The following is a 24,047-nucleotide window of genomic DNA, read 5'->3' as shown; positions in this document are numbered from 1 at the left end:
ATTGTAGGGACTAAATACGATAATGTACATGCAAATGCTAAGGTGTTCAAAGAGAAGGTAGTTCTATTATTAAATTATTTGAGCTTTTTGTGACTTACGTGTGAAAAATTTCCCATATTTTAGTGTGTGTGTATGTATATATACACACATATACAAGAGATTTAAACAGTCTAAGAGCTATAGATCACAGAGCAGAAAGTGTTCATGTGGAAAAATATTTCATAGACTGAACTAGTACCTCTAGGAGCAGGTGACGATAATATATATCCATTGTGGAATAATTAACAGCATTATATGTTGCACAGAAATTAGACCTTGAAACAAACCTCATTAAAAGGCACCGATCTAAGTTTGAAACCTTTAAGTATCTCCTCTTTAAAAGTGATCAATGTATGTACTGGCTACTTTAGTTATCCTGCTATGAGATTCACACAACTTTGATCTAACTTTCTTTGATTTAACACTGCAATTAAGAAGATTTGGTTCAAAGTAAAAGCTCATTGGTTGATGTTTTACACTGATGTGATAATGTTTACACAGATGTGCTTTGAAATCTTGATTATGGTGGATTTGGGGGTCCTACCACAAGACAGACTGCTGTTATTTGAAAGGTGAAATAATATAACATTTACCTAGTACAACCTTTAAAACAGACTTAGCAATATACATTTCTAAGGTGATTTATCTGTTTATTGTTTCTAGCCAGTGTTTTTGTTTTATTTCATTTCTGTCAACAGTAAATCACTTGCTTTAAGGATTCTTTTATAACTTGGTTGCACAAGGGTTATTACTTAGGCCCATAGTGATGAAAAGGTGTAACTGTACCGACTTTAAAGCACCTGCCAATTAATTAGAAAAAAACCCTTCAGAGCAAATGAAATAAACCAGTCAAATCCAACTGAGCTCCCAGGTTTAGGCTTTTGCTGAACAGATCATGAAACAAGACTGGAAAACTAATCTTCAGTGATTACCTAGAACTTTTTTGCTCAGGGGAAGCATAAATTTGCCAAATAATTCTCAACTCTGCTGCCAATGAAAAATTTTAATGGGAAGATCTTGAATTTAACTAGTGGGACAACACCAAAGTTTCAGCATTTCAATGGACATGTATCTCACTGCTTCCCTTCAATGGCTTTTTGTTTTACACATAGGCACTCTTAAATTTTACTAGTCATCTTCTGAAGTCTCAAAACACATCAACATTATTTCCATTCACTTATTTTTAGGTTTTATAATCAAAGTGTGAACAAATAATCTAGCCTTTGAGAAAATGCAACTAAGAAGAGCAGGGACCTACTCTTAGATTGTATAAGGTACTTGGAGGCCATTCAATATTGATGACACTATTCCAGATATTCATTTTCTATTCATGGCAAAATACAAGAGTGTAAACCATTTCTTTTCAGTTTATTTGGATTTTCTCTAAATCCCTTGATTCATGATTATATTATCATATTATGCTAATTAAAAGTTCATGACCTTAGCACACGATTTAAAACTTTCATATATATATATATATATATATATACACACACACACATATGTATATATGTGGTAATCTTGGTTATATCATGTGCTGAGTAAAAATAAACATTAAAGAGAACTTGGGAAGGGGGGGAGGGTGTTCCTAACCTAACCGTGATTATGTAAAGAAAATCCCCCATCTAAATGATAAAAGAAAAGAGTAATGCTTGTACATTTTATTAGTGTTTTAAAATTAGTGAGTTAAACTGTCAAAGCTTTGATTTTCCTTTCATGTGTGTCTGGGCAGGTCTAAGCCTCAGGTAACGCCCTTTTTCCTTCTCCCTCTCTTACCTTTCTTTGCACCTGTCCACTGCAGGCTCCCAGCAGCTCCCAAGGAGTCCAATTCTCCTCTTCTCTCCTCTTCCTTCTACCCATCCCCTCCTTTGCTCTCTCTTCACCCCCCACTTCCCACCCTCCTCCCTTCCTCTTCTTCTATGTACCTGCCAAGCTGGGCTCCTTTTGGCGGCGATCTCTCACTGCAAAGGAGCTCACATCAAAGGCGGCTGCACGGCAGCATCACCGTTGTCCCAAAGATATCCCCAAAGAGGGGCCTCGACTGCGCCTCCCCGAAGTTGCTGGCTGGGTCTGGCCAAGTGCGGGAATGCATTTTGCGAGGGCATGGATAGAGACCCGTCAAGGGCCCCTTTTGGTCACTTCCGAAGAGCAAAAGACGTGTTGAGAGGAGGCCGGTTTAAGATTTCAAACAGAACCTCCCCAGAGCGCATGAAAGGACTTGATTAGCATATGTCAAGAGGACCCGCATATATACTCGGTGTGTATGTACACAGGACTCAGATCCGATCAGTTTGCGGAGTGGGAGCCCCAGCCCCCAGCCCCAGCCCCGGTATTGGCAGCGGCAGCTATAGATGCTTCTGCAGAGCCGGCAGCGGCTCCCACCTACCCAAGGACAGAAGCTCCTCCAAGACACTGAGAGCTTTCCTGCTATTTCAGTGCCAAGTCCCTGCAGCGACCTCACGGGAGTAACCGGGCCTTAACTTTTTGCGCTTGTTTTGCTATCATTTTTCTGCATCCACCTCCCTACCCCCGCTACACTTTTTTATTGGGGGTCTTTTGTTTTCCGGATCCTCCGCCTCTCCCTCTGGCCCCTCCATGGCTCCCTTAGCCGAAGTCGGGGGCTTCCTGGGCGGCCTGGAGGGCTTGGGCCAGCAGGTGGGCTCGCACTTCCTGTTGCCGCCCGCGGGGGAGCGGCCGCCTCTGCTGGGCGAGCGCAGGGGAGCGGCGGAGCGGGGCGCCCGCGGCGGGCCGGGGGCTGCGGAGCTGGCGCACCTGCACGGCATCCTGCGCCGCCGGCAGCTCTACTGCCGCACCGGCTTCCACCTGCAGATCCTGCCCGACGGCAGCGTGCAGGGTACCCGGCAGGACCACAGCCTCTTCGGTACGTACCCGCACCCCCCCGCCCAGCCCCGCGGCTCGGCTCCTCTTCCCCTCCCCGTGCGCCTCCCGCCTGCCCCGCCTGTCCGGGGTGCAGGTGCTGCGCGGAGCCCGGAGCCCCCCCACCCTGCATCCACCCGGTGCGAGATGCAGGCTGGGGAAGGGCGGGCCAGCGCAGGGACGCGGGAGGAAGTCTCCTGCTCGCTTGTCGCCTGAGCCTCTCGCAGGCCTGCAGCTCCAGCCGCTGGGGGCGGGAGGAGAAAGGGTGGGCGCTCTCGACCCTCCTTGCTGCATTGCTGCCTGGCCCTGCCCTTTCTACTGCCGGGGACGCCAAGACCTGGACTGGGGATCACAGTTCTCGCACTGCATACCTTGCAGGCATTAAAAAAAAAAAATCCTTATATTAGTTTCTTCTACTTCCTTTCCCATTTTCCCCAGTACCATCCACTTTACAAAAGTGGAGAACAGAAAGCATTGCACTGCTTTAAACATGCCCCACAGTTATGCAATTGGTTATCCGTCCGTGGCTACTACTCAGGGGGGTCGCTCGTGCATAGGATGCTGGCATTTATGTGTCTGCTTAGAGAACTGTAAATGTTCACCTGAAGGGGTAACATTGACTTTGCGTGGGCACCGTCGCTACCATCGGGCCCAACTGGCTGCAGTTTTCTGAGCTCCTAAGTTCTACCTGGATGAGAGAGGAAAAAAAAAGAAAGAAAGAAAGGGAAAAAAACAAAAAAGTCTACCTTGCTACTGAGCAGGCTCAGATCTTCTTTAGAAATTGTGAAACCTGAAAGCAAGGATCTAGGTATTGACCTTAGGTAAGAGGAAATGAGAAAGCGAAAGAAGATATGGGTGGGAACACAGAGGGACATGTTTCAGAATACCTCCAGCAGTGCCTGGGAGGAGAAGGGGTTAAAAGAAAGAAACAAGCACATGATTGTTAAGACAGTGGTTGTTATGGACACTAGGTTGGGAAGGTCTCTACTGTTCAGTACGCCTTAACTAGCTGTGTAACTAGCAAGCACCCTCGTTAGTCTGAGGCTTAATTTTCTCGTCTGTACAACGATGGGGTTAAATGAAGTCATCGCTGTAAGGTGCTTTCTGGTTCTAACAGTCCGAGATCTTTCCCCCACAGCTGCAGTTTTCATTATATTACAGCTAACCTACTAGCAATCTCAAAGGATTTTGATCATCAAACTTTTGACATCATCGGAGAGATTCATTATATTAAAAAAAAAATACCAGTTATTTGTGAGCCACAATGAAAAAAGGCAACACAGTGTTAGTTTTGCTTTCCCTTCCTTAGCATGGTGGAACCCCATCTCTGAATAGCCCTCTCTTATCTTGTCCTTGTCCTCTTGTTCTGCTTATACTCTTATTCCTTTTTTGACTTGTATGACTCATTAAAACTTCGGAGAAGTGTAAATCTCAGTTCGAGGGGCATTTGTAACTCTAGATGTAGAAATGAGCATGTGGTGGTCATTTGGTAGCACTTAAAGGCTTAGAAAATTAACTTTTTAAAGCCCATGTGTTTGCAGCTTCCATTCTCTTCCAAATTCCCACTATCAGTCAAGAGTGTCATGACCTAGTGGCCAACCTGAGGTCACTTTTGGAAAGTGGTTTTTAAATTGAGGAGGCTTGAGCTTCTGAGTCAAAAGGACTTTGCTGACACCAGGTGGCTCAGTTCTCTTGCTGTCAAGGATGACTGCACTCCAGTCATCACAGAAAAATAGTCTAACTACCAGAAGGATTTAGAAATGGACACAAATGTGATGAACGCTTATAGGTAGAGCAGGTAGAAGTGAAGGTTAGGTCCCCTGCAATACACAATGTAGTCCTGGAAATTCTGCTTTTAAGCCACTTGTCAACTGTAATCTCCCAAAGACCAAAAAAAAAGACCCTCCCCCCAAAAATGCTTCTTCTTATTTGTGTCTGTTTATAAGACTGACCCCATGGCAAGAGATTAGTAAATATTTGTTAACTTGATAATATTCATTAATGGTATTTAAATCCATTTCCTTAAGAATGAATGTTGCATATTAGAATTACCATCTTGCTAGCATGTTTCTTTTTTTACTAAAATTTTGAATAATTATTCAGTAGTTGCAAAAATATGAGTTAGACTGATTTTGTGCTGGTATAAGTCACTCTATGGTGGGAAGCTATATTTGGGAACAAAATATTCACTGTCACACAAAAGGAAGATAACCCAGTTTAGTCTGGTAATCCAGTAGAATGAACAGCCACTTTACGATACATGATAGTGCATCCTAGTGACCTTCAATAGCTTAGACATCATAACTTACTACAAGAGAGTATAGTAGGTGAAAAGAAAGTTGATATTTAACCCATATAACATTAATACTTCTATGTTTGCCTTCTTTTGCTAATGCTTCTTTTACCAGTTATTAAAATATTTTGTTATTTTTCTTTTAATCTCTTATCTGTGTCATCAAAGTAAGAATTTTGAAAACACTCAGGAATGGCTATCTGAGACGTTAAGGCAAATGATATTTTGGATAATTTTATACTAATTTAGCCATGATCAAATAAACACTCAGAATACTGTATTTTTAAATTTCAAAACCACATCAGTAGAATATAAATAGAAAGGTCCCCGTGAGGTCAAAATAATTTCCTATCTGAGTTATCTCTGTATTTATAATCGAGTTTTTCTGCACACTAGTACAGTAGGAAGACCTTACCTAATACGTAAACATGGAATCATTACTTTAAAAAAAATTTAGCCTGAGATCAAACGTATTTCTTTAAAGGCTTTTCCTTTCTTCTCCCCTATTCTCCATAGATTTGTCTGATGTGGTTTGCATTGTGGGTTGACTCACCTGTTTATTATGATTTTCAAAAAAGCTGGCTTTGAAAATGATACCAGAAAGACAAAGTACCTCCAAGTCTTTTTATGGGACACTGGGCATTAGAAAATCTATCTAAAATCTGTGATTACCTCTTAAGGAAAGTTTTTCATGTCTACCCTTTGTAAGGGAATTAGCTTAGTTGCCACCTCATATTATAAATAAGAAAGACTTGTCAAATCTCATTTAAGAATCAAATGATTACAAATTACTATGTGGTATACTATTTCCTGCAGGAGAAAAAGGATCAGAATTAAAAAGTGTGACTAAAATCTTTAAGAGGAACACAAAAAACAGATCACCCTTTTCCCATCAGACCTGTGAGCCATTGCAAAATGATTTATGCCTGGTTATGTATTAGGTTTTGGATGTTGTTTAATAAAGTTGAAACTATTGAGTATAATTATTCTAAGAACATATGCAATCTTTTTTTTTCTTCCTACAACTACATAATTTTTTGGCAAGATGACAGCATTATCTTAAGATGAGAATTAAAGTATAGGTGGTTTACCATTTAGTTTTCCAAGAAAAATGAATACTTTATGAGATTTGTAATATAATTAGCTTATGTGGAAATTAAAACTATATTGTATGGCACTTGAAAACGTGTTCTATTGTACATTCTAATCAGTTAGTCAGTTCCTGTTCTTTGAAAGACAAGAGCATCTTAATGTAAATCAGATACTTAAAAGGAATTAAGTTGCGTGTCAGCCATAGTGCACTTTTTAATTGGAATGTAACATTTAATACAATGTAAAGTAATTATATGTTTGTAACTATATACTGGATGAAATTACATTAATATATATATTTTTTCTACCAGCTATGTTTGGACCTATATTTTTGTTTCTAACGGGGTCCTTCATTAATGGGCATGGCAATGAGTCTGATTTTCTTTTACTCTCCCCCTCTGTATTTGTTATTATGGTGGCTATCCTATGGAGTCTGGGTCTTCTTGCTATATCTTATCTTTTCTCTGCCTCAGGCTCTCAATTAGGGACACTGGCTCTTTCAAGCCACTTAGAGACTATTTAGTAGTGTATTGTTGCTGTAAGATTCTTGATAGCTCTAGTGTTCTACATGATCTCCTAATAGTTTGAAAGAGCTCATTTGTCTTGCTAAGAATCTATGTTTCTGCCAAAGAGTGAATTAGGCTCGGGATAGAATAGAGCCCTCCGTATCAGCAAATAGTCAGATTCTGTACTTTCCCTTGGCCTTGAAGAGTATCACGTGTCCAAACAGGAACTTGTCCAATAAATCAAGAAATGACTTAAGAGCAAGAGTCAGGCTAAATGGCACACATTTGTACTGTTTGTAGAGCTTAAGATGGGGTGAAGGGGCAAAGGCAGAAAACTATTGAGGGAGGCAGTTCCAAGCATAGAAAGTGTAGCTATACTTTTTCAGTAGAGTCTAAGGGGAAGAACTAACAAAGGCATTAGTCCAAAGTTTAGTGTGTGCAGAAAAATAGGGTAATGCAGTGAGAGGTGTTAAGTTTTTTTATTTTTGTTTTTTAAACTATGGTATATCAGTGTATTAAGTGGAAAGGTTTTGATGCTAGCTTGCCTGTTGATAAATGAAAATAATTCTAGAAAGTTACTGATAGCAAAATCTACTTGCATGCACAACTCATGGTATTTGGCTATCATATTTAATGAATCATAAAGTCCTTTTACTTCTCTGAACTATACAATTTATTTTTAAAAATCACATACCAGGAAACACAGTGTATTATTTAATATTTAGAGTCTTGGAAATACTGTATTGTCCTCAGAAACTGTGTTGAAGTAGAGGCATTGGAATAGGGCTCTGAATGTTAGTTCAAGTATCAGTTCTATCAATTACAAATGTAATGTCAATTACAAATCAATTACAAATGTCATGTCCCTTGGGAAAATCGATAAGCCTTTCTGAGCCTCAGTTTCTTTTTATGTAAAATGGGAATAATAATATCTTTCCTACCTATCTTAAGGGGTTATCTTTTAGGACCAGATGAGAAAATATATGTAGAAGCCCTTTATAAAGTAAAAATCACTTTTATACCCATGTAAGGTATGCTGCTACTACTAGGAAAAGATTGGATTTGATTCATTGTAAACAAAAACAAAACAGTTAATAGAAAATGGTTATAATCTACTAAGGGAATCAGGGAGAACTAAGAACACTTCTATCATACACTAATTTATGATATAATAGCTTCCATTTGTTGAATGCCTAAATGTGTCAATCTTCACCCCTCTCCTGTAGGCAGGCATTTTGCCCATTTTGCATATAAGGAGATTGAAATTCAAAGATGACAAATAATTTGCCTACACAGCTAGTCAGTAAGTTACTACACGAGAATTGAAACGTAGGTCAGTCTGGTTTAAGGTTTCACACCCGTAACAGTATACCATGATGAACAATTTTTTCCTTTTTAGTCTTTTTTTCATCTGTAAAATGGGAGGATCATCATAATAAAACAGTTGCACAGCACTTTTCAATCCATAGAGAGCTTCCACGTACATCATTACGTTTAGCAATATTGGTCTACTACTACTACTATTTAGAAGATTTTCATGAGTCATATGTTCATTAATAAATGTAAGTCATTTATGTTTTTATAACCTTATTTATGAATTCAGGTATCCTGGAATTCATCAGCGTGGCGGTGGGACTGGTCAGTATTAGAGGTGTGGACAGTGGTCTTTACCTTGGAATGAATGACAAAGGAGAACTCTATGGATCGGTACGTATTATTTTTTAATTATTATTGTCATGCTTGAAATAATGACTCTCCATTTTATAATCAAAATGTCTACCAATAATTTTTATAAGAAGTATATAAGATATATTTGTGTAGAAGTTAGAACTCTATATCCTGCTAAATTTCCATGTGTTGGGGCAATAGTCTAGTACCTCAGTTTTATTTTTTGTAGCCCAGTCATTATTGGCTTCAGCTCTTCCTACCCACTATCCTGAATCTTTCTAGTTTCCTCTGTATTTTGATCATTCCCATCAGAGACAGAGAAAATGGGAGCATTTTTTCTTTGCCATGTTAGATCCTTTCACCTTTATATTTATTTAATGCAAATTTTCTCTACCCATTATCATCTTCCATAGGTAAACGTGTATCACTTACTTGCTGGCCTTTCTTGTAGAACATGAGTGAATGTGGTCTTAGGATACTGCAAGCAACAACAGAAAATGGCAACCACGCTAGTTCTACTATGCCTGAAGTCTTGATAATTACAGTAGACAAAGGGCTCACTCCATGTTGTATTGGGCAATTTTTAACTTGCTACTGAGGAGTGCATGTCTATGAATCTACTATAAATGTTTAAGTATAGGGCGTAAAGTATACTTTTCAGGTCAATATTTTATCAGTTTAATTTTTTTTTTTTTGAACAAAGCAGCAACAGCAATACGAGAGTTAGAGTAACAGGACAATATCAAACTCTGCAGCACAATGTAGATTTTTCCTCTTTCACTGTTAACATTTTTTATTTGTTCACAGTGCTTATATACTTTAAAAAAAAGTGGTAAGATGTAAATGCGTGCCTGTCTCCCACTCATGTTCTCATATGAAACTCTTAAAATCGGAGTCTCTGTAACTATTTCTGTAGAGAATTTACTTTTTATGATTTAGCAGATGGCACTATCTGGTACTTTTTTCTTAAAATCTCAATTGAGATGACAATATTTAACTAGAATCTTAATAAACACTGAGAAAAATTGGTTATGATATTTTATAAGTAGACTGATATCTGACTTATAAGAATAAAACTTGTTCTTTCCAGACTTTCTGTTGGCTCAGAACAAAGAGAAATAATGTTGTGTGTAATAATCATAATAGTGGAATTATGATAGAATTAATAGAATTATAATGGAAAAAACATGCACATAATCTTCATGTTACGTGTTGGATTAAATGAGCAACTGTAGTCTATTCCTTAGGACAACATATAGTCCATTTTGAAAAGACAAGAAATCATCAGGTTTTTATTACATTTACTTTAATAGTAAGAGATGCAGATAAAAGTTAATCATGGGGAACATATCATCAAACAATTAATGCATTCCTAAAGGGAAGATATATGATTTGGAGTGATGATCTTGAATTTGGAATTTGGATCTTAGCAAGATTTTGAAATGTTCTCAGATGTTAGTACAGGCTTGATATGTAGTAGAGCTTTGGCATCTAATGATGGAACATGTTAAACTACAGGCCTACGGGTGGTGATTGTGGCAGGATGATAATATGGAGCATGGGAAAATTCAGAATATTTATTAAATATTTGAAAATAAAATTGGGAATTGACAATTGACTTAAAATTATTTGAGCTATGCTATCAGATGAAGTAACCTGCAAGGAAGAATTATAGAGAACTTATGAACTAAAACAAAATAAAGCAAAACCAATTTAACCTTTTTCCTTCTTTGACAAGGATATAGTTATAGGCAAAGAAATAAAAATATGGAGTTCACACTTTTGTAAGGAAATGATCTCAAAGTTATTTTTTTAAATGGTAGTTATCTTCTCTCTTTTAGGAGAAACTGACTTCTGAATGCATCTTTAGGGAACAATTTGAAGAGAACTGGTATAATACCTATTCATCCAACATATATAAACATGGAGACACTGGCCGCAGGTATTTTGTGGCACTTAACAAAGATGGAACTCCTAGAGATGGTGCCAGGTCCAAAAGACATCAGAAATTTACACATTTCTTACCTAGACCAGTGGATCCAGAAAGAGTTCCAGAATTGTACAAGGACCTACTGATGTACACTTGAAGTGTGATAGCATCTTTATGGAAGAACCCAACCACCACCATCCTTTCTTATCACAGTTCCCATCATAAAATAATAACGCAGGAATTCATTCAGAATATTACAGAATCTATTTTCTACTGGGAGACTGAATTTTGAAAGAATACTCAGAAGAAAACAAAAAAAAAATTGATTTAAGTGGATCAAGATCACTCTTTATAAGTGGATTAAATTCCTTAGGTACATTGACTAAGTCCTTACCAGTAGACTGAAGCTGAAAATCTGTTGAATTGTGGATAATGGGAACCCTACCAAGTTTGCTGCTTGTGCCTCACCTCTTTGGATTATGTTTACTTTAAAAGTTGCATTAAAAATAGATACTTCATGTTGAAGAAATGGGTTGACATTGTTGGCCAAGATTGTTACTACATAAATTCTGAGGACCGTGTAGAATTTCACAAGTTTTGGCATTATACGTAAAACAACAACAACAACAACAAAAACTTGGGTGACATGTCACTATGAAATATGCCATACCAAGACAGAACATTTTTTTAAAAGAATGGACCTATTTATACATTTTCAATTTGGATATATTTATTATATATATTTATTTATTAAAGAGTTTATTTTTTACTGGTATATGAAGATAACACAAAGAGTAAAAATAAACCACAAAAGTGTCTTTATTGTGCCATTACTTTATTGTGGTGTCTTGGGCTGCAAAGAAGACATCATTATCACACCACTGTAACCATAGAATAAGATCTTGGATTTCTTTTTAAAAATATAGTGTAGATTCTATTTTTATGAAGTCAGTTACCTTCTAGATGTAACATTGGTTCCTTGTGGCCTAGAGAAATGGTTTATTGATTTGTACTGAATTCAACACACATTCAAAAGGGAATTAAACATTTTTATTTTATGCTTTGATTTCATTGCTTTTCTGGTGAAAGTTCTTATACTTACATATTTTAGAAATGAAAAAATTCTAAGCGCCCTAGAGAAAGACTTTGGTATTTAGAGAACTTCTAATGTTGAAAGTTACCAAGTATGATAACAAACAACTTATGTTTACTATTTTCTTGATTCACTGTGGCAAAGATCATTACTTTCACCCAGTATGACAATCCCAGAAAGAATTAGTCTTTGTGCCACCTCTGTTAACAGGGGTAAGGCTCTATCTACCTGAGTCTGGGATTCTTTCCATTACATATCCCATTTAGTCATTTATTCAGCAAATATTCGTTAAAGGCTACTATACACCAGACACTGTGTAAGGCACAAAGGGAAGTGTGGTGATCAAGACAGAGGTGGGCCCCAAATCATGGAGCTTAATGTTTGGTAGGAGAGACAGATAATATAAACAAGTAAACCAACAAAAACCATCATTCTGAATTGTGATGTGTTCTATGAGGGAAACAAGGCTCAGACACAGGAAAAAAGAACAAACTTAGATAGGATGGGTCAGAGAAAGCTTCTCCAAGGAGGTGACATGATAGGCCCTGAAGGATAAGAAGAGCTAGCCAGGTCTGGAGCAGGATTAGAGTCTTCTAGGGAGAGGAAACCATGAGTCGGGGCTCTCTAAGGCAAGAAATAAATTTGTGGCTGGAGCTTAGTGAGCGATTGGGAGAATGGCACAGATGAGTTTAGAAAGCTAAGCAGATGCAAATTCTGTAGATTGGTAAACATTCTTCCAAGGTTTCATTTGCGGCTGCCCGGCAGTTGTCAATGCTACCTCACTTAGAAGTAGCAAACGTTGTTGGGGATGTGGTAATGACAATGGGGAGCAGCTGCCACCCTCCACCAACCTGGAGGGCTGGATGAAACAGATTGCTGGGCTCTACCCCCAGAGTTTCTGATGTGTAAGCAGTCTAGGGTGGGGTCTGAAAATTTGCATTTCTCACAGGTACCCAGGTGATGTTGATCACACTTTGAGAACAACTAGTCTAGAGCAGTGTTTCTCAAACTTTAATGTACACACAAATCACTTGGCAGATCTTATTAGAGGATGAATCTCTTAAACTATAGGTCTGGGATTTTGCATTTCTGCAATGTCCCAGATGATGCTTGATGCTGCTACACCTTGGAGCACGCTTTGAATGGCAAGACTATTGCTTTAATGCTATTTTAGTCATTCCTATTAGTTCATCCTCTCATTGCTTACATAAATTAATGTTGATGTGTAGGGTGGGAGAAGAGAGTTCAACATATGACTTTAATAAAGCTACATGTGGATGTGTGTATGTGTGAAGAATCACATGTGCACTCATGTGTATATGGAAGAAAGTCAAAAAGATGATTTAGCTCTTGGTTTTATGAATATAAAAATAGCAAAAATGGTTTAGTGGTAGTACTTTAACAATCTTCAGAATAAAATAACTCCTATTTTTCCTTTTATTTGTAAACTAAAAAATAAAAAAACCTACTTTTGGTTTAATGCTTGACATCTGTATTTAAAGTACATGTCCTAAACCAAGAATTGAGCAAGCATGTAAAGTCTTTTGTACAAATGATGTTGTTGTCTAAACTTACAACTATGGAGGAAATCATATAAATCTAAAGAGACAGTACACTGATCAAAGATGGCCCCAAATACTGTTACCCAATGAAAATTTCTTTTATTTTTAGATATAACACAAATATATGTCTAACATTATTTATTGTGATAGATACTTGTAGTGATTGAGATATGAAATGTTATTGAAGCAATGATTTTAAAAACTTTCAGAAACATGGAAAATCACTATGTCTTTAAATCTTACTATATTTATCTATTGGCATCCATTCCTGTGTCAGAAAAACAATTTGCATTTGCTGAAATTGCACCATTTGAAAAAATGATCTATTAGGCATCTGAAGAGATTTTACTTGATATTTCTAAATGGAAGTGGTATGTGAGCATATTAATTAATTCACATATGGAAAGATAAGAATAATTTGGTTTAGTATCAAATCATTATTTTGAAAACAATATCATCAGGATGCTAGGGAGAAACTTCACCCATTAGTTATCCATTTTGCTTCTTTATTTTTATTTTCTTTCATTTTTAAATGTTCTATTAGTAATTATATATTAACTCACATTTTCCTTCTATCTTGCTTGGCATATTAGCTAACAGTGGCTAAACTTCTCTACCTTTTCTGCAACGATAACAGAAATCTAAACACATGGGGGTAGGGGAACTCTTGGTCTGTCCTTATTCCAAAGGGTTCGGTTTTCAGGCAAATGCAATGTCAAAACAATTAAGGAATTTAAAGCTATCAACCATTTGTGAGATCATAGATCTATCATAAACTTAACATATAAAAGAAAGCCATGCAGGCTATTCCAGACATTACATTTGTAATGCAGTCTATGGCAATTTCCAGTTTTGTGAATAAACTAATTATCAGAAATATCTCATCTATACCAAAACTCTGACTTTAATAGATAAGTTGTTATGCTTACAAATACAAGTCCTCACTTAACATTGGTAGGTTCTTGGAAACTGTGACTTCAAGTGAAACAATGTATAATGAAACCAATTTTACCATGAACTAATTAATATAAACAAGAGTTAAGTTCCTGTAGCATATTCCTGGTCACAAAAACATCACCAAACTTCTAACTAATGTCAAAGTCAAAATACAAATGTACAGATGAATCTCTAAATTTAACATTTTATTTGGGAAGGAAGAATTGCAATTAGGAGCATACACATAGACCAGGTGGTCTGCAGTATGTCAGAAGAACGAGAAGGTTGGAGTTTTTGTAAACAGGAGAAATGTCACATATTATTTTGAAAGAGAGTTCATTGGAACTAGTAAGGTTTTGAGGAGTTGGCAAGCTCTGAGTGGTGAGTGACTGCAGTTGGATAAAATTAGTCTTAGATTGTTTCAGGAGCTATTAGAGAAAACTGGCTTCAGGTTACAGCAGGCAGTTTCAGCAGCTAGGCTTGCAGAGAATTACATTCTTGGAGCAATGTTCTGAGTGCTTTTTCCCCCTGGCCTCTCAACTGTTTTAGTTGGCTGTGACAAAAATGACCCAATTTGTATGATCAACTTTCACACTAAAGACCCAAAACACTTAAAAAATGAAAATCAATGTGAGCTATACATACATTTAAGAAAGATGAATAAAAACAAGATAGTTATTTACCTAATCTTTGGTCAGTCAGTGAGTGATGGTAGTCATAGTCATGGTGAGTTAATGAATAAATGTTTGCAAAGCGAAAATTATAAGGGACACTTCCTATCACCATGCGGTTCACAAACAATAACAAATATGGTGAGCTTGCTGAGCACTTTTTCCATAATCACTGGTTTATTTTTATTGCAGTATAACAAATTACCATGCACTTAGATGCTTAAAACAATAGCCATTTATTATCTCACAGCTCTGTTGGTCAAAAAGCCGAGAAGACCTGTCTGAGTTCTCTGCCCAGGGTCTCTGAAATGAAGGTATCAGTTGGGTTGAGTTCTTATCTGGAAGCTCTGGATTCTCTCTAGGAAAAATCCATTTTTAACATTACCCATGTTGTTGGCAAAATGCAGATCCTTGCAGCTGTATGTCTGAAGTCCCAGTATCCTTGCTGGCTGTCACCAGGGGCTGCTCTCTGCTCCTAGAGGCTGCTCACATTATTTCTTAAGCTTTGAATCTGTCTGACTTGCCCTTCTCCTACCAGCCAGAGAAAATTCTCTACTGTTATAGAACACACATGATTAGATTAGGACCATGTGAATAATTTCTCTTTTGATGAATTCAAACTCAACTGATTGGTAACCTGAATTACATCTTCAAAAATCCCTTTTGTCATAATCACTGGTATATCATCTGATCATGTTCAGTTTTGAGCATTAAGGCAGGAAGTCTCAGGGGGCTGTGTTAGAATTCTGCCTACCACAGAGACAAGAGGCTAACTGACCCAGCTTATGTTGTTAATGCTGTAGGTAGTGATTACTCCTCCTTCCTTCAAAAAAGCTGAACTTTTGTACCTGTTTAGTACATCCTATTGATGCCTTCAAAGATTAATAATCCGTCAATTATTGGTTGGATTTTTCCGTAAGCCCTTTTAACCACAGAGAGGAGATATTCATGCTTATGTGAAATATGCACATGTAACACATTTGCTCTCAAGCAAAGCTTGCTCAGATAACTTTCTATAAGGGAAGGTACCAGTGTTTCTTACCCTGACACTGGAGTCTTGACTGTAATATTCAGGTGAGATTCACCAAATCAGTTAGCAATAGTAGTACCACTGGGAAATTTTGACAAAAAAATTTGAGAATAAATTAAAACTCTGGTGGGAGAGGTGTTTACATTTTTACTTGGACATATATCAGTTTAATAATAAATATACATTCTAACCAACTGGCAGGTTTCTGATAGTAGCTTAACCTTTAACCAGTGTAGCTGAGGGATGTTTCCATTATTCTACCCCCTCTGGTCCCCAGGCACAGTGGTGACTGTGCCACTGTGTCTTACGATGCTTTGTAGTCAGATGTGACTTTCTAAGCTCAGGGTCCCAGTTGCAAATGTCCTGCTTCTGCAGTCATGAATATTTGAAGTTCACTTTAAACGCTGCCTAGCGTGGGGAGCTTTGTTTCCTTCCAATCAATTCTTTGTCTTGACTATCCCTGCTCTAGTGGGGATGCTGTGTAGAGCTGGTCTGTCTTTGCTCTTTCCCTTGGGCTGGGGAACGAGGTGGGATCACGTCTACCCATTGCAGGTGTGTGAAGATGGAATGAGACTACTAATTATCTATGAGGCAGTGAAGGAGTTGGAATGGAAGGCCTGAAGTAGAATCAGGTGCGTGTAAATGAAATTGTGGTTGCTTGGAGGCAAATCTGAAAACCTCTCCCTCCTAATGTGGTATCTGTGAAATACCACTAAACATTTTAGTGGACAGATGGTGGGATTTTTAAAATTTGTCCAGTTCCAGTGAGACTAATTTTAACCTAAGTTCTAGAGACAGAGACATGGCCCAGGTTGGCCAATTGTATATATCGTCTTGGCCACAGTATTTCAATGAAGGATTGGCATGTGTGCCAAGCAAAGCCCTCTCTGGGATTCTTGCTGAAACTCTAAGAAACGTGTTTTGTTTTTTTTTTCCTGAGATGGCAGGGATCAAGAACCATGCAAGTTTAGAGCTTCAGGTCCATCTGTGCTGCCATGAAGGGAAATCCTGCACAAGGTTAAAGCTAAAACTAAGGAAAGTAGGACAGAGAGATAGGGAGAGCCGTGGAAGATTATTCCTTGCTCATGAAAACTAATCAAGGAACTCCCAACACTGGTCTGGCTAGATTTCAGAATTGCTACAAACAAATAAATCCTTTTGTACCTTTGGTTTTCTTTCTTTTTGAATAGGAATATCAATAGCTTTTATTTTATGCCTATTCCACTATTGTATGTTGGACGTGTTGAGAGTATAAAACTCATTTTTCAGTCTCACAGTTCTATAGATTGAGAGGCATGGCGCTTTAGTTGTACTTAACTAATTACACCCCAGGAGCCTCATCCACTCCTACACCTGATTTAGATACTGAAATTTTGGACTTTCAGATGTTGCTAATGGGTTGATACTTTCAGGAACCTTGGGGGAGAGTGAACGTATTTTGCATGTGAAAGGACCACGAAGCACTGGAGGGCAGCTGTATATGCTAGTGGACAGATTCTCCCCTCGAATCCCTGCCTCCTGGTGCTCGTGCTTTTGTGCAACTCCTCGTGGGGCACCGTAACTTCTAGAACTAGAATCTAACAAAGGTGAGGGTTGTCAAGCCCGTGATTATGCTGCATGACACTCTGCTTTGCTAGGAGGTTTGCTCTAGAGTCCCTCCCTGTTGAATCGATGACGTAAGCAGCCACGCTGGGGAAGCCTGAGTGGTAACAAGGTGCACGTGGCCTCTAGGAGCTGAGAGCAGCCTCCAGCCAATAGGCAGCCAGAAGCTGGGGCCCTCGGTCCTACAGCTGCACGAAATTAAAGGACGCCAACAAGCCAAGTGAGCTTCACAGTGAACTCAGTAGAGGCTCAGCACAGTCTGCTGGTTGCAGTCCTGGGAGATCCGAAGCTGCGGGCCTAGGTCCATCTTGCTTGAGGTCCTGTCCCCCAGAAGAGGTGAGATAATAACTGCATGTTGTTTTAAGCTACTAAGTTTATAATAATGTTATTGCACAGGAGTAGGTACCTAATACGCTTTATTTTTTATTTTATGTTTTTTTTTTTTTTGAGACGGAGTCTTGCTCTGTTGCCTAGGCTAGAGTGAGTGCTGTGGCATCAGCCTAGCTCACAGCAACCTCAGACTCCTGGGCTCAAGCGATCCTACTGCCTCAGCCTCCCGAGTAGCTGGGACTACAGGCATGCGCCACCATGCCTGGCTAATTTTTTCTATATATGTTTTTAGTTGGCCAGATAACTTCTTTCTATTTTTAGTAGAGACGGGGTCTCGCTCTTGCTCAGGCTGGTCTCGAACTCCTGACCTCGAGCGATCCACCCGCCTCGGCCTCCCAGAGTGTTAGGATTACAGGCGTGAACCACTGTGCCCGGCCCCCTAATACGCTTCTTAATTGAAGGGAAAATTTGTTGTTAATCAGGTATGACTCCATGTTCTCAGTTGTTTGCTGGTGTTCCTTCTTGTATTTCCAAACTCTGAGCAAATAGAGGCAACGTCCTTCATCTCTGATTCTAGCCTTGGAGCTGTTACTCAAATGTATCATTGGACATGCCCCATGAATGGGGCCTGGTCCCTTCTCTGACTGAATTAAGTGACCAAACTCCTTCCTTTATAACTGACTTTGGAGTCATACCCAGATTACCCTAACACTATCCAAACACTAAAAATCTTGTGGCATACGGAATTTTGGTTAAGGTGTAATAGAATTATATTAATATGCCTCATTACCACGGGAAACGGTTGAGGCTTGCCAGAGAGCTGGGTGTACTCTCTACACAACAGCCAGCCTCACAACAGGCTCTCCAGAGGATTCCTGATAGAATTCGGCCCTGAGGAACCCATCGTGTGTAATACGTTAACTTAGCTTCTACACATCTAAAATGGTATGAGATAGGTTGCTTGGGAGAATTAAGAAAAGTCACTCACATCGTTTCTAAGGCGCTTAATTCTCTTGCAGAATGCAGTTGAGAAAAGCTATCCAGTCAACACTTGCAGCCTGTTTCATCCTATTTCATCTCCACGTTGCTACCCACAGAGGCCTGATCATGCTGTGATGTTTCAGGTAAGTGGAACACCTGCTTTGCCTTGCACTTGAAGCAACACATGCTTACCCAATGTTCTACCTGTAAATGGAAACATTTAATGTATATTACCCTATTGCTGGAGGGGTTCTAGTATTCTTTTTGATTATGTTGGTACATTAATCGCCGGGAGACTAGAATGTGTTCAGAGCAAGTTTCATTAGCATTGATTAGTTTCTCCAGTTGCTAAAACAGAACAGGTGGGTCTCTTTCCCAGTGGAATGTTTCCCGTGTCCCAGCGTTTGCCGGTGATGCTGTGCAATGTATGATGGGATATAATTAATACTTCAAGACCCTGGCTCTGCTTCATATAGAGCCTCTGCTTGGGAGGCTGAAACGTATTGATGAGTCCATGACAGCTGGTTAAAGGTTTCCATTTATGCTAAAAATAGCCTTGCTTCTCATAGGGTGAGCAAACTTACAGTCAGGCCCCCAAAGTGCAGTGGATTGAAACAAGTCGGGTGTAGTGAAGTTGTATTCTAGTCTTTTATGATAGTATCCATTGATAGACGGATTAGAGAATTACACTAGAAAAAAGAAAAGCAAAGGCCTTTTTAAAGATTTCTAAGTTTTAAACTAAAGTTCTTCTGTCTCTTTTTGCCAAAGTATTCAGAATTTCCTGGTTCCTCAGCCTATAAAGCTCCTTTTCTATATCGACTTGTGGGTGGTGAACGTGTATTTTCCCCACCCCATTTGGTCAAAGGGAGTTTGAATACTTAACGTATCTGGCACCTGGAAATAAACACCTGTGCTTGTTTGATCAATGTTTTCCCTCAATACGGTTAAAATGGAACATACGATTTTGGGGCCAGGAATATTTTTAAGCAAGCAGTTTCTTTCTCCCCAGTGAGCCATATACTCTTGGTCCCAATTCAGTAAATGGGTCAGCTCTATTACTTGCTCTCTAGTGACTTAATAAAGAATTCAGGACTTCATATTTTGTATTGCATTGGATCACTTCGTGGTGGTGGATGTGAACAGGCATGTCTGAGGTCTATAATAGGGTATCTGTTGGCCAGACTGTCACCTCGTCTCGTTTGCCATGGGGTGTGAGTTATGGGAGGTGGTACTGAGAAAGGAATAGTTACCCAGAAGTTAAATTGTTTTCTGAGTAAGACTCTACCTCTAATCATTGGGTTTGGCCTGCAACTGGGATTTTGGTGGCTACACCTTACACTGTTGGAAAGTAATGATGTCAGAGGTATTAGAGTGAAAAGTGCAGAAATCACAAACAGCGTTTTTTTAGGAGAAGCAATGTGCTTTGCAAATGGGTAAGGATGCCTTTGCCAATGGTTGGGCTCCAGGAGTGTAGCCCAACTCTGTAATGGCTTAACACCTGTTGGGAGATGGGCATTCCCCTGTATTGATCCACCTGTTTCCGTTTAACAATTGCGATCTCATTTGCTGAGTCCTCGAGAGTAATCAGGTGTGGGAGATCATCCAATTCATGGTGGTGTAGCAAAAGGACTTGATCTGTAACTCGCTGTTCTAACTATGGCACCATAAGTGGCTGGCAATTGACTTTCAAAAGAAGAACACCATTTGGCAGACTTGACAGCTTTGTCATTTGCTTAGGCACTTGGCAATGATTGCACATCAAGTACAGAGAGGTTAGAAAGTTGTTGGCATAAACTTTAAGGCACTGTTGTTCATGATGCTACGTAATCAAATGATGAGACTGCAACCCGATACTCGGATGTGTCAACATCCATACGTGGTACTTAATGTCTTTGCCTCCTGTTTAGTGATACGGGGTTCAAGGGCAAAATGTGTGTCATTCAGTGCATACTTTATTTCCTCCAAATAAGAGTACTCCCAGAAAAGTTATTTTGTTAAAGGGTCTTGAGTTGTTTCTCCTGTTAAATCATCATTTTTAGTCAAACTAATGAGAGAAGGCAGAGCCTTAGATCCAACTATTTCTGACGGCTAATCAATATGGAATCTATGAAATGAATACATTTTCTATTTGAATTAGGGCATGATCACCTGTTCAAAATCAATCTTATTAGGCTGTAACACAGTGCTGGAGAGTTTATCCCTGTAGGAGGACGATAAAGGTATAATTCTGGCTAGATGAAGTTGTATTAGTCTGTTTGGCACTGCTATAGAGGAATGCCTGAGGCTGGGTAATTCATAAAGAGGTTGATTTGCTTCAAGGTTCTGCAGACTGGACACAAAGCATCACACCAACACCTGTGTCTGGCCAAGGCTTCAGGGAGCTTCCCATGAAGGCAGAAGGTGAAGTAGGAGCAGGTGTCTTACACGGGGAGAGAAGGAGCAAAGAGGGGGAGGTACCAGGCTGCTTTTTTTTTTTTTTCTCCACTTAAAAATGTATTTGAATCTGTGTAAGTTATTTAAATCTAAATTTAAATATGATTAAATCTATCATATTATCATATCTATCTACACAGTGTATCTTTGGGAGAGCTGCTGAGTTGAGATGTGAGGAGATGAGAAAAATCATGGGAAGCTTCCTGGAGTAGGAGGCATTGGTTGATGTTTGTAATAACTTCCTGTAAGCAGGCTATAAAGAGAAAAATACAGCAGTCTTCACTATTAGTTTATTTGGAGGACTTTTCTATTAAGAGTGCTAATTAAAGAGACTAATATTTTATCCTTTTATTTATAACACGAAGGGAATAGAGGCTATCCATTTGATACCCCATTGTTTAGTCTAATTGTTTACAAAGCAGTATTAAAACTCGAGGGTTAAAAATGAATTGGTCAGTAAGAGACAGGGGAAACAAGGAAGCTAATGGGAAAGACAAAGGGGTGACAAAGGTTTTGGGTTTGATTACAGCTTTATGTATTTATTTAATTTTATTAGAGGCTAGCCGGAAGGCTGACCATATCAGATAGCTAGAAAATTAATGCATATATTTTAAAACCCAGGCCCAAAATTTTGACAGATACTGTTTTAACAATGACTCAGACTAGATAGTGACATTTTTTCAACTTAAATCAAGATGGCTCTAATGCATTAACAATTGATCATAAACTCAAAATGTACTTGAGAATGCTAATTTCTAACAAGTACAATGTTTAAGACAAGAATTTGGAGATACCTCAAAGAGCTAAAAATAGAAATACCATTCTATCCAGCAATAGCACTACTAGGCATCTCCCCGAAATAGCAAAAGACAATCTATAATAAAGGTACCAGGCTCCTTTAAACAACCAACTCTCCAAACCGAAAGCGAAAATTGATGATGGCAGGAAGGGCACAGAGCCATTCATGAAGGATCTGTCGTCATGACCCAAACACCTCCCGTGAGGCCCCACATTCAACACTGAGATCAGACTTCAACATGGGATTTGGAAGGGCCAAATAGCCAAACCATACCAGAAGGTAAACTACACTGACCACAATTAACAGGGACCTAAAAGAATGTTACTTGAGTGACGAAAGGTTACTAGAAGGCTGACTTAATGTCCATCTCTGTTTTGGACTAGTCAAACGAGGGAGTTAAAGGGGTAAGTGGTGTATGGAGTTAGTGTTTCTTCAACACCCCTATTAGGTAATTCGGTGTATTTCTATTGAAACTTCATACTATTTCGTATTTGCAATTGTAGTGATACAGGATCGCTCTAGAGATTCCCTTTTGGCATGCCCAATTATTGGGCTCCTGTTGTTTAACCTTTCGAGAAAAGGCTCTTATCTTCCCTGGAATTGGAATAAATCCCTTGCAGTCACAAACTTAGGGGAAGGAGATACCAGCCCCAGGGACAACCCCTCTGACCCTCTGGGTCCAGCAGTTATCACAACTCAGCAACTTTAGCTACTTTTTCCTCCATATCCTTTACTAGTCAAAACAATTTCTTGCCCTATATTGAAATTTTCCACGATTAAGGTTATCTCCAATCTTGTATCTAATAGCTCCTGATATTATTGAATATTGTCCTTTGTTCAAGCCAGGCCACAGGGTTTAGGTCTCTACAGGCAAATCTGTTGTTCAATGAACCTGCATCTTGAAGACTCTGGGACAACTTGTCCTTCCCTTTGCGAGACTGGGATTGATCCCCTAGACTTTAGGGCCAGGCTTTCTAAATTTTAGATCAGGAAAAAATCAAAGAAAATTCTTTAGAAGCTGTCCTTTGCTTTTCATGAGTGGGGAATAGTTTATCCTCAAGATTTATGAAGTCCTTGTGTCGGGTGTTCCCTCTCTTGGCTCGGCTCCCAGTGATTTTTGAAGTGGCTTGTTATTATCTGCAGACGGTTTGCCAAGGTTGTTGCTATGGCTGCAATGCCTGCAAGTTTAGCTGATACTTGTGTCCTATTGATCTCCTGATCTCCTTTGAATCTCAGCAACTTGCCAGTGTTTCTCTTATGAATTCGTGGTCCCGTTAGCCCCAGTCTAATGACTCTTTTGTCTTGGGCCACAGAGAAATGACTGTGCAGATGGTGTACCAAATCCAAATACTGAGCAAATGTTGCAGCATTTTCTCATCAGATTCATGCATCCTTTAAAAGCTTTTGAGAGACACTTAACCCTTTGGGAGCAGACTTAAGATGCTGGATTTCTAAAGATAATCGTCTGGGTCACTGGGCTCACTTCTCCTGTTGATCAGGACAAGTAGCTATTTGAAGTTCTTCCTTCCTAAGCTCCTTGATCCTTCGCTTATCACTTTTCATTGCTACAGTATTCCTTGCAGATCAGCTCATGTTGGTCTCCATGCTTCACCCACATGTATATTGTATCCGCTACCTTTCCTTTCATTGTGGTAAAATAGGCATAAAACTGATCATTTTAACGATTTATTAAATGTATAGTTCTGTGGCATTAGTACACTTAAATCATTGTATCAACCATCACCATCCATCTTCGGAACTTTGTCAACTTCCCAACTGAAACTCTGTAGCTATTAGTCACTAATTTCCCTCTTGCCCTGGTAAACACTATTCTATGAAAGTGGCTACTCCAGGAACCTCATATGTAGAATCATACAATGTTTTTCCTTTTGTGACTTACTTTATTTAGCATAATGATTTCAGGGGTCATCCATGTTGTAGCATGTATAAAAATTTCATTGCCTGTTAAGGCTGAGTGATACGCTATTGTGTGTGTCTATATACGGAGATACCACACTGTTCATTCATCTGTTCATGGACCTATGGGTTGTTTATGCCCTTTGGGTATTTAGCAAAGCTGCTATGAACATGTGTGTACACATATTCAAGTCTGTTTTCATTTTGGCTACCCCTCATTTAAAAACATCAAATATTCTTTAAAAACTCCTGAAGTGTAAATGTGGTTTAGAAGCAGTAAATTCCATG

General features: G+C 39.0%; 1 protein-coding gene across 1 annotated transcript; it reads left to right on the top strand.

Moving 5' to 3' along the window:
- Positions 1 to 1,816: 1,816 nt before the first annotated feature.
- On the top strand, positions 1,817 to 11,459 carry FGF20 (fibroblast growth factor 20). The gene is made up of 3 exons (XM_045535271.1): positions 1,817 to 2,920; positions 8,411 to 8,514; positions 10,317 to 11,459. Exons 1-3 carry the CDS (start codon positions 2,635 to 2,637, stop codon positions 10,560 to 10,562), a joined length of 636 nt encoding a protein of 211 aa, XP_045391227.1. The 5' UTR covers positions 1,817 to 2,634; the 3' UTR covers positions 10,563 to 11,459.
- The last annotated feature ends 12,588 nt before the right edge of the window (positions 11,460 to 24,047 follow it).

Source organism: Lemur catta, chromosome 22 (assembly GCF_020740605.2).
Source record: "Lemur catta isolate mLemCat1 chromosome 22, mLemCat1.pri, whole genome shotgun sequence".
In the NCBI taxonomy this organism is placed as follows: Eukaryota; Metazoa; Chordata; class Mammalia; order Primates; family Lemuridae; genus Lemur; species Lemur catta.
The sequence above is the reverse complement of the archived record's forward strand: the minus strand, read 5'-3'. Positions and strand labels throughout refer to the sequence as shown.